At 42.3% G+C, this 11842-nt stretch overlaps 1 protein-coding gene across 2 annotated transcripts in view; it reads right to left on the reverse strand.

Annotated features, from left to right (window-relative positions):
• LOC146959803 (H/ACA ribonucleoprotein complex subunit 2-like protein) overlaps positions 1–3474 on the reverse strand; it is a 3792-nt gene extending 318 nt beyond the window's left edge. For both annotated transcript variants that reach the window (XR_015035589.1, XM_085772891.1), the window contains exons 1-4: positions 3210–3474; positions 2252–2321; positions 1538–1643; positions 1–306 (exon numbers count right to left, since the gene is read on the reverse strand). The exon at positions 1–306 is cut by the window's left edge. Coding sequence is in view for 1 of the 2 variants with exons in the window: in XM_085772891.1 (XP_085629017.1) it covers positions 181–306; positions 1538–1643; positions 2252–2321; positions 3210–3363 (456 nt within the window). In the remaining variant the exon portion in view is untranslated. The remainder of the gene's footprint in view (positions 307–1537; positions 1644–2251; positions 2322–3209) is intronic.
• Positions 3475–11842: the final 8368 nt, after the last annotated feature.

The raw sequence follows: 11842 nt of genomic DNA on the forward strand, positions 1-11842 counted from the left end.
CCTGCAGATACTCTGCAAAACAAACTCAAAGACACAAAACCTTTGTGCCCTCTCCTCCACCACTTAGCTTAGCATAAACACTGGAAGCAGAGGGAAACTGTTAGCCTCGCTGTGGCTGGGAACATGGAGCAGACAAGAGGATCACGTGACCTCAGAGCTGCTCCCTCATTGGCCGACACGTCAGAGAGGCTTGGGCAGACTGGACACCTCCTCCACACACTCGTTGTAGGCGTCTTGATAGTCGTCATGGGGTTTTATCAGGATCACACAGGTCGGCCTCTTGGATCCTGCAGATGAGCCCAGATCCTGAACAGAGGTTACAAACATGTCATTAAATAATAACAACAACAACAACAACAACCACCACTCTGTCCTCCTGGGATGATACAGTAATAATCACTGCATGCTCGTGTTAAAAAGTGTAGTGGAGTAGTAATAACACCTGCATACTGAGCGATGATGCAGATTGTAATACTGTCCTTACAGGTCCCAGATCAGACCCCACTAAGACCAGGAGAGAACAGCTCAGTCAGACTTTGGCTACGTTCACACTGCAGGTCTTGATGCACAATTCCGATTTATTGCTCAAATCCGATTTTTTGTTTGGCTGTTCACATTACGTCTTTAAAATGTGGCCTGTCTACGGATCGCTGTGTGAACAGCTCACGCTCCTGAAGTGACCCGCATGCGCAGTTGATCATTGATGACATCACGCCACAACGGTGTTTACGGAAGCGAACATGGCAATGGCAACCGGTCTTGTGGGACTTTATGGCTTAAAGCAGAAGTAAGCGATCCGGTCGTTTTGGCTAACTTCGTGTCAGCCGATGGAGTTAGCAGTCCCCGCCCTCGTCCCTACGTCACCACATTCACGCGCATCCCTTGGCTGCACACACAGAGAGGACCGCCCCTTTATGCCGTTCTCTCTCCTCATTGGATAAAGGTTGTAGGATACAAGGAAAGTTTTCTCCTCGGCTTACAGCAGAGCAGAGTGACTGACAGACCGGTGTTTCAGACCAAACACTCTATATAAGTGATTGCTGTCAGAAGATATAACTATTTAAGACTTATATTAACACAAACATTCCGCTTACTTCTGCTTTAATGCTAAAAAAAAATTCACATTAGATTTGAACCCTGGTCTCCCACTTGCTAGAGAAGCGTCTACGCTATCAACATTGCTCTGATATCCATGTTTTGATTCTATTCCTAGTTCCCGCCTGTGGCACACTTTTTTTTTCCTTCAATCAACTTTATTTGTCATTCATTTACAAAACAGTGTGACCTGGCTGTTCAGATTGCGGTCGCATTCAAAAAAATCAGATTCAGTAGTAGGCTACCACATTTTATAGTGGCCTAATTCTGATTCCAAAATGTCAGATTTAATGTGACTTGTGCTGTTCACACTGTCAAAAGCAAATCAGATACGGGTCACATATGAGCGAAAAAAATGGGATTCCGGTCACTGCAGTGTGAGCGCAGCCTTTGACCCCGACCCGTCAGGTACTGGTAAATCAGCTGTGACCCACACACTCACCACTTTAGAGGGGATGTAGGCGTACGGCAGGTTCCTGTCCTCACACATGATTGGCAGGTGACAGTAGACGTCGATGGGCAGCGTGTCGCCGGCCAAAACCACGATCCTGCACACACATCATCACACACTGTTACTGTTACGGGCTGAGGGGACTGACAGGTGCTCTGTGCTTTCATCAGAGTTGGGCATGCTACTTTAAAAAGGTAATTAGTTAGAGTTACTCAAAAAGTACCTAAGGGAGTAAGTAACAGATTAACTAAAATATAAAAGTAACTAATTACCAGAGAAAGTAACTATTGTGTTACTATTTTTAAAATCAAATGCTTAAATTTGTCAAATGACTTGGACTGGCCCCCCTAACCTCCTGTTTATCTGGAATTAACCAACTGACTGGGTGGCGGAGCGTGGCTGTGTGGAGGAATACTGAGTGAGCTGGTTAGTTCGAGATAAACAGCTTTTTTTCCGACTAGTTGATGGATTGAAAAAAAAAAGTCTATATAATATACACATTAACAGGTGTATTATTTTGTGATGGGACTTCTTGAGTCAAGTAACGGCACATTTTATTGTCAGAAACTGTAATTGCTTTATAACAGGCTTTTATGATTACTCGTTACTGAGAAAAGTAGCACCGTTGTTTTATAAGGCCGTTATTCCCATCACTGTGTTTCATCACCGCGAGACACATCCTGACCAACATGTCTGCTCGCTCACCCTTTCTCTCCCTTGTTGATGAACTTCTGGACCTCTTTCACTCCTCGTCGGATGTTCTTCACTTTGGCAGCTGGAATCACAGAGAACACCATGAGACCCTGACCCCGAGGTCTAATAATGTGACCAGTTTTATCTGGTCTATGAATAGGTTCAATGTTACAGAATAAAAAATTCAAATAATTTGTGACATTTGAGTAATCAGATGTGCATCATGTAAATAAGTTATGCAATTAATCATTTGTTTTCATTATTCTGAATTTGTATGCCATTATGTCACCAAATAATTTCCAGGAGACTGAAGCTAACAGCACATAACCCAAATAACTTCACATAAGGCCAAACCCAGATAAGTATTAAGAAAAATATATTTCCATACAATAGTTACCATTTTCCACACTTTTCCAGACCTGGAAATGTAAAAAATAAAATCCCATACTTTTCCATACTTGTGTAGGAACCCTAACTAGATCTGTACTTCTACTGGATCAGGGGCAAACTATATCTTTAACTTAGATCCCTGAGGACAGAAAGCTACAGACTTTTCGATGATGTGATAGCCCAACCATTTGGAATGATGCAGATTACTAAGTGATTTGCTCTATGGGGATAAATAAAGTTTTTATCTCTAATCGTAGGCTACTTCAATGATTATCATCTGATCTAACTTGTAGACTCTCAGATTTCCTACAACCTGCACGAGACCGTTAAATGTGGAAGTTTGTTTACAGACGTTTCAGCTCCAGTGAGTGTGCGGCGTGTGTCGGTGTTGTCTGTGGTGGAGCACGGACTCGAAAATGGCGAACACACACACACACAGACACACACACACATACACAGGCCACATTCACATGGTAGAAGCAGACCAGACCTGCTCAGGAGGAGCTGGAGGTTTTTACCTGCTCTCCTCCGTGGACACACGTGGTTTCTACAGTTGTTGTGGTGTGATTCTGACTCTCACCTTTCTTGACGCACTTGTACAGCTTCTTGCTGAGCTTCCTGGACGCCAGCGGCTGAGCGATGGGGTTCGCGTTGGCGATCATCTCCTGGTAGGACTTCTCGTTCCCGGCGGCCTCCTCTCCGTCCGCGACCTTCTCCTTCTTCACCTTGGTCATCCTGGTCCTGGTTCTGGTTCTGGTTCTAGCGACACACGTGGACTTATGTTCAGATCAGGATCGGTGCGGGCCCAGCGTCCACTGCACAGGAGACACACGTGTTTGACTCCTCTTCTTCCGTGTGTGTGAGAGAGAGAGAGAAAGAGGGCGAGACAGCGCCCCCAGCGGCCCGGAAGCATAAAACAGTGGACGCCAGACAGTGGACATGTCATTGAACTCTGTGCAATAGTTAGGATAGCCTACTACTGTAAGAAAACTGTCTTTGTCAAAACACTACACAAAATTAGCACAACCATACACCCAATTAGCAGAACACCTCAGGTCCTTTGCTAAATGAAACACTCTCATAAACACCTCGCCTACTTTATAAAAATCATGTTTTGTTACTATGGAAACACACACGTCTCATATGACTTCTGTTTAAACCAGTTACACACTGCTGCGCTTAACCTAAAAAACCTTTAGCAATTTTACTTCTCAGTGATTAGAGCACTGTCCTAAGTGAAGTACAGAGAGGAAGTGTAGGACCCCCTGGAAGACGAGATGATGCATCTCAAGGGGTTATCCCTTAATAAATTTGAAATTTGAAATATACAATATACTCACCAAACACTACACAAGACCAATGCTGCAGACTGAGAATATCAAAATATAATCTCTTCATATAGCCTACCCAAATCAGTCAACATGTAAAAAAAAAAAAAAAAAAACGTGTGTATATGCACTAAGTATCAGCAAATATCAGACAAACATAAAATACTGAATCCAGAACAGATTTACAGTAAATTATAGTAAAAGAAAAAGAAAGAAAGAATCTGAAAAATAGCAGATCTCTCTTCACCAGGCTGGATCAGAGAATTTCATCAACATCACAGGTGATATCTAGCCTGGGTAAACCCATTGTGCGGGTTTTTTTCCTTCTGCATTGAGATTAGGTCTGGTGTTAGCCAGGCTAGGTGATATCCTATAGGCTATTATTATTGGCCAGACAACATGTGAAGTCTTGAATGTTGAATCCTGGTCAGAGGCCTCCATGGCCTGGATGAAGGGAACCTGAGCCTGGGGCTGGAGACTGAAACCTTCCACTGTCATACTGAGAAAAACTCCTGGGAGGAATAGTCTTGTAGAGTTTTTATATAGTGCTTAAACCTGATCAGTGTGTCTACAATTAAGCAGTCCTGTGTTTGTGTACCTGATGATTGTGTTTAACCAATTGTCTCATGGGTGTGGTAATTTGATAATCAGTGCTTTGGAATTGCAAGGAAGTGACATTATCACATACGTTAGTGTCTAATGTATAAGTGTGTTTAGTGTCTTGCAAATCACAGTGTGTACTGTTTTGCAAAAAGTGTGAGGCTCACACCGTGCTTAGTGGTGCAAATCTGGGCTGATGTTTACTCCTTAAGTGTGAGGTTTTGAAAATCGTGTAATACTTGATGTTAGTGTTTTAGCAATCAAAAAAACTGTAAATTCTACGAACATATGAGGCCATCTACTGGATTTAAACCAACTCACATTTCTTCCCATCACCCTCATGCATTAACAAGGCATGTGGCAAAACCTCTTACACATACAAATAATGTCCAAATGTCCAACAATTATTTCATTGCAATGGTTTAAGAATATACTGCCTTACTGGACAGATTTAGGAAACAGACCTCATTCTATATCTGACAACACTACACTGTTTAATCTCCTTACATCTAACCTGTGACCCGAAATGAAAATCCAAAATCCAAAACTCCATCCAACTTAACTCCACTTCTATGGAGACAATTATCCCACAATGAAGATGTGCAACAGTATGAAGAATCATTGTCAGGATTATTTTTTTATATGAAGAATGCTTGCTGTAAACTGGCCATGATCAGCTGATTCATTTTACTGTGTAATAATGAGAAAGCCACAAGATGGCGCAGTTGGTTCAGGAAAAATAATAACTACAGAAGAAGAGAGCTTGTTCATGAGTATGAAGATACATTGAGGATATTTATTAGTAATGAAACACAAAACACACATCCAGGCAGGGGGGTAAAAATATATCATTAAGAAAAGTAACAAACATTTAAAGGTACAGTATGTAAGAAATCTAAAGCAACTGACCGTAAAATCCTCCTAATATGTCACAGAGACACAGGAATAATGTTCATATAACATGATGAACTCACCAACAACAATAGTACAGCCAGAGTATTCGCATTAAAAATCTTTTTTTGCAGACTGCAAATCATGTTTATGTTTTGAATTTACGTGTTTACATGTTGCGCCACCTAGCCCTCTCTCCCAGTCACGGCGGCGTCAGTGGCATTTCAGCCTCCGGTCTGCTTCCACTGAGCTGCTGCTACGGCTGGGAGGAAAAACAAGATCGCTGTGTTTTGAATTTGACTGCAGTAACTGTTTTTGGCCACATTCTTACATATTGCACCTTTAAATTTTAATAAATATGACAGAAAAATGCAAAAAGTGAAGAAAACTAAACATCGATCAAATGAGTCAGAGCTGATTATTAAAGCTATGGTCTACGATTTGGAGGATTGGTAATTATTATTAACATTGTTTATACGGCGATTATGGTCCTGTGGTCCGATCTGCACAATATAAATAGCAAAAAGAACCAAAAAAATCCATTCAGTCTGTCAGCCGTGGGCCTGCATAGAAATTGACCAATGGGAGCCATCCGCCCCGGCTTGTAGTACCAATCCCCTCGTCTCGCCTGCTCCTCCTCGTCCCGCCTCGTCCCCACCCCCTTCCGCTTAGAAACTACAAGTAGCTGTAACCAAGGGGGTGGATCAGACTACGCACAGGTGTAGCTCACAGTCGGCCATATTGGCAACTCGCACAGACACTTGCATTAGTTCAGGTGGGTGATCCTGTCCTCTGCACTAAAAAAAACTATTCTATTCATAAGAAAAATAAATCCACAAGTGGTCCGCCAGCACGAGGCAAAACAATACACGTGACAATATGTTGTCATGGCGATGTCGTATTGTTTAACTGACCCACGTTTTACTGGCTTTCTCTCCACTTCTGTAAAAGATTTTCGTGAATAGATAACAGGATAAGTTACATAATGTCCCTTTAAACTGTTGTGGATGAATCGAGTGGTTTTACTGTGGGAATAGTTATGATTGTCATTCAGTTGGATCCATCATCATCATCATCATTTAACATCTCAGAGCGGCTGAGTGTGAGGATAATGCTGAGTGTGAACATGCTGAAGACGGCGGTGGTGTAACAGCAAGACATTTGAGGTCTACTTGCTGACTCATCGTGACGCTGAGTCATGGAGATTAGGAGGAGCCAATAATGGTTACTGACCACCTCTGACTCAAAGCTGCTCACCATCCATTGTTTCCATGGCGACCAAATTAGGAAAAAGTTTATGAACAAATCAAAGAAAAAAAAAACTCACATTTTGTTGAGTTGTCTCCATTTCCTCACTGGAGACACACACAAGAAACATCATTAGTAGGGCCAGGGTTTAGACACAGCCTGTCTACAATGTTTAATATTTCATATTTGAAGTCAGTGAACACCTGACATGATGTTCATCATGGCTGACTGACCGCTGCTTACTCTGTGGGTCAGCGTCCATGTTGAACTTCCTATAACTTACCAATAATAATGAATACTGTGACTATCAACCCAAACAGAAGACAGACTAGAACCACCAACACTGAGCTGCTCACCTGCTGACGGGAAACACACAAAGGTCACCTAAAGGCCACAGTGTGTCACAAAACAGTTCAGCACAGACACAGTGACCACAGACAGTAAAGCACTACACCACCATCCTGACAGGGCCCTCTGGTGTGGACTTGGGGTAATAGTTACTGCATGTTGTTGACACGGGGAGTCTGTGTGTCTCACCTCGGCCTCCAGGTGGTTGGTCCCAAAAGACTAAGTTGGACTCAGACCAAGATAACTGTGGGTCTCCATCAGTTCTTCTGATGGGTAAGAACCATGCAAACTTAACACAGATCAAACCCACAGCTTTGTGGTTCACACTGGTATCAGATACAGGCATGAAGGGGATAATGTAGAATCACTTATGTATCATCATACTAATATTGATATTATTGATAATAACACTGGACTGTGTCAGAGGAGCTCATTGTCTCCCTGCCTGTTTGTGTGTTTAAGCCGGCTTCCTTCCTCTTGTTGTTTTCTTGTCTGTTCCAGCATTCCTTGTCTGATAGTTTCCCAGTGTGTGACCTTTGCATCTAGTATCCTGAGTTTTTGCCTAGTGAATTTGTACTTCTGCCTTCAGTTTTGGCTTCTGTATTAAAATCTGTTTTATATTTATTTCAATCCTTTGAACACTGAATCACTGAACTGAACCAACTTATTCTAAGAGTTATTTTCTCTTCAAATTCAGTGTGTTTTCTTGTAGTGTGGCTTTTTTTTAAATAAAGCAATAAAAACAGAATGGTAGGGACAAACATAACAGAGTCAGTTTGCTTTGGCTGTAAAGGCCAAAGCTCACTCTCATTCAGATCACATCACAGATTGTAAATCATGTCACAGGAGTTCTGACCTCTCACCTCTACACATGCAAGCACAGCACACACACACACAAACCAAAAGCCACTGGAGACTCCATATTTGTTTTGCTTCAATGGACCAGACTATAAACCCTGATGATATCCTGACATTGACGTGGTCAGCTGGTGGTGGTAGGGCCTTCTCCTACCATGCTCCTTTTTTATGGAATGGCCTCCCACAAGATATCAGAGACACTAGATCCACTGTAATTTTTAAGTCCCGTCTTAAAACATACCTTTTTACCCAATATTTTGGTTTAAACTAACTCTTAACTGTTTTCCTCTGGTGTTTTACTATTGTACTTGTTTTTACTGTAAAGTGTATTGAGACCATGTATGATGGTAATTTAGCTTGATTGATTGATTGATTGATTGATTGATTGATTGATTGATTGATTGATTGATTGATTGATTGATTGATTGATTGATTGATTGATTGATTGATTGATTGATTGATTGATTGATTCTAGTCCCAAAGTGGGTATGGGGAACAGCCAGTCTCTGACCCGATGACCTCCGAGTACTGGCAGATAAATGAAGTTGAATCAGATCAGAGATGTAAGTCGTGACCGTGTAAAGCTCTAAAAGTAAGGACCAGAATTTTAAAATAGATTTTAAAATAGACCAATGCAGGGATACTTAAACTGGGCGCTCTAAGTATGAGTTACTGTAAAAGCCATGTGGCTGCAGTTTGGTCAAGCTCTTTCTTAAGGTGCTCAGAGTCACAAAGCAAGCAGGGGGATAGCAGGAGTGAATACAAAGCTGAAGATGATGAGGAGGTCATTGAAGGGCCAGCTGAACTCTGAAGCAGTAAAACCTGCGCCGTAACGAAAACATGTGGGAGTTGTATTTTATGGCCCAGAGTAAAACCAAAGTCTGGTGGAGCAGATTTAGAGCTGGACGGAGAGGAGCAGGAGACAGTGTACTACCTGCAGGAGAGGAAGAGCCAGCTGAGGACGGAGCCTGACACAGAGGCACTTGCATCTTCAACATCTGTCATATAAATATCACATTGAGATTAAAGCAGAAGTAAGCGGAATATTTATGTTAATATAAGTCTTAAATAGTTATATCTTCCGACACTTATATAGAGTGTTTGGTCCGAAACACGGGTCTGTTAGTCACTCTGCTCTGCTGTAAGCTGAGGAGAAAACTTTCCTTGTATCCTACAACCTTTATCCAATGAGGAGAGAGAACGGCATAAAGGGGCAGTCCTCTCTGTGTGTGCAGCCAAGGGATGCACGTGAATGTGGTGACGTAGGGACGAGGGCGGGGACTGCTAACTCCATCTGCTGACAGAAAGTTAGCCAAAACGACCGGATCACTTACTTCTGCTTTAAGTCTATAATCTACCAAAACTAACCCCCTTGTGTACCTGCCATATTGACCACAGTGCTGCCCCCCACCACACTCCCCTCCAACAGCATGTGACCCACTCCCACCATCATCTCCATGGCACCTGACATAGGTACACACACACACACACACACACACATATCAAATGTTTCAAATATCTGCTGAGCTGCAGTTCCTCTCCTGACCACCAAGTGTCACTGTGAGCACAGTCAGACTTAGTGAAGTCAATACTGTAATACGTGACAGACGTGGACACACACACACACACACACACACACACACACGCTTCTCTGATATTTGACATCTTCTGACAGTGAAAACATTCAGGGTCAGAGGTCATGTATTTTTGGCTGCCCCTCTCTTTCCACATTCTTCTCTAATTACATTTGTGCTGCTGGAAAGGAAAATCAACATTTCATATGAATACAACACTTTAATGTCTCTGCTCCCATCATGCTCCCGGTTGTGGTCATCAAACTCAGCAGAGCGGCTTCCTGTCTAATGGCAGGAAACAGTCTTACTTTCTGGAGTGCACTGTTGTCATGGTGATGATCGGAGGGAGTTTCTCCATCCCCAGCGAAGACCTCTTTATATAACAGTGACCGCCTGAGAGGAACAGGTGGACGAATCAAATGTCCCTCCTCCACACAGGAGCTGCTCCATCTGGGACTGTTGTTGCCATGACACACAGGGACAGCATTAAGAGACAGTCATGGGGCTGATGGCTGTTGGAGCTGGAGGCTGGCAGCACAACGACAACGACACAGTGATGCCTCACAGAAAGAAGAATCTGAGTTCCATTGGAAGAGTCAATGATTCACCTGCTGCTCAGTTCAGAGGTTTCTAAACATTTCTTGTTTTGCAGGAGTGAGCGAGAAGACGGAGCACTTCCTGCCCCTCCTACTGTGGAAGTTCATGATCACCATATTTGGAGATGCGTGTTTCTCTGTGGACGACAGTTAAAAGTTTTAACCATTTTAAACATCTCAGCCTCTTGGGGGCCGTTAGCCTCCCCCCCTCCCCCACCTACAGCTGGAGGAGTTATAGGGGAGAACAGCTGTTACTAGCACTTATCATGCTCTGCACGACAGGCTCTCAGGTGATGGTGCAAAGCTGGAGAGAGAAGTGATGTTCATTTGCTTTGCTGTGGACGTCCAAGTGCATTTCTGAGAGCTTTTTGTAGCAATAAAAGTGATGACGGTGAGGCGAGACAAGGCAATTTTATTTGTACAGCCCATTTTTACACAGCATCATAACAACATCCTCTGTTCCCCTCACATCCACTGAAGAAAGGTGAGGATGATGATGGTTAGTTAGTTAGTTTACGTTTATTTCGGACACGTTAAAAGAAATAAAACATAATACAATAATGGACAGACATAACAAATATATACTTTGCAAAGATAACACATGAACAAAAATAAAATATTTTTTTTTCATATCTGAAAAGGAGTGGGAAGAAGTAAAACTTACTTACTCCCTCCCCTTATTCATTCTTGTCACTATAATCTATACAATAAATTAATTTATGAGTTTATCTAGCTGGATTTATTCTAATATATTATTACTAATCTTTATCTCTCTAATATATAAGTATATACATATATAGATTTATTCTAACATACAGTATTATCACTAATATATATCTCTCTAATATAAAAAATATACAAACACATACAAAGACAAACTGAAGGTAACACCAACAGAGCAATAAATAAACTAAGTGGGTAAATACACAAATAAATAATAATAAGCACCTTGTGGTTGTCAAACACCCTCATTCCTGAAATTTTTTTTAAAGGTGGTGGTGAAGATGAGGATGAGGATGGGAATGATGATGACGCTGACGATGATGATGCACATACTGCTCCCGGTTCTGCTGGCTGGCTGGCTGATATACTGCAGGTGAGTGAGATGGCAGCGAGGAGGTGAGAGGACCAGACATGTTCAGTAACGGATGATGAGGGGCACATGGAGGTCAGACGTCAGGATGTAGAGGAGGAGGGTGATGAAGAGATGAGAAGTCCAGCTGGGATCAGACAGCTGATGAATCACAGTTTGAACCTTCATCCGTTTTTTTCCTTAAAAAGACGTCCAGTGGGCACACACACTCACACACATACACACACATGTTTATGGTCTGTGCAGACTATTTTTAATCCCCACTGAGACATTTGAGAATGTCACCCTCTCACCCCCGTCTGCTTCATTTTAAATCTGAACCTCAGTTAAAGTCTGGACTCATTAACATCAGAGTCACCTTTGACCTTCACAATAAAAGACTCTGGGCTGATTTCACATTTCAAAGTAAAAGTCAGACACAGATGCAAGGAAAACCAACGTCATGTAAACATGTTAAATCTGACCTGGGTATCTACACATACACAATCTGTCAGAGTGAACTCCGGGTAATCATGTGTAAATTCCATCTGAGGGTCATAGACATAGAGACATAGAGAGAATGTGTGAGCGTCTCACTCACACACACACACACACACACACACACACACACACACACATACTCGCATTTGTTACTTCATGGGGTCACGCGTTTTTAACCCAATTGTGGGGCCCACCCT

The sequence above is a fragment of the Trachurus japonicus genome, unplaced genomic scaffold (genome assembly GCF_045865225.1).
Source record: "Trachurus japonicus isolate A0001 unplaced genomic scaffold, Traja_1.0 AP031043.1".
In the NCBI taxonomy this organism is placed as follows: Eukaryota; Metazoa; Chordata; class Actinopteri; order Carangiformes; family Carangidae; genus Trachurus; species Trachurus japonicus.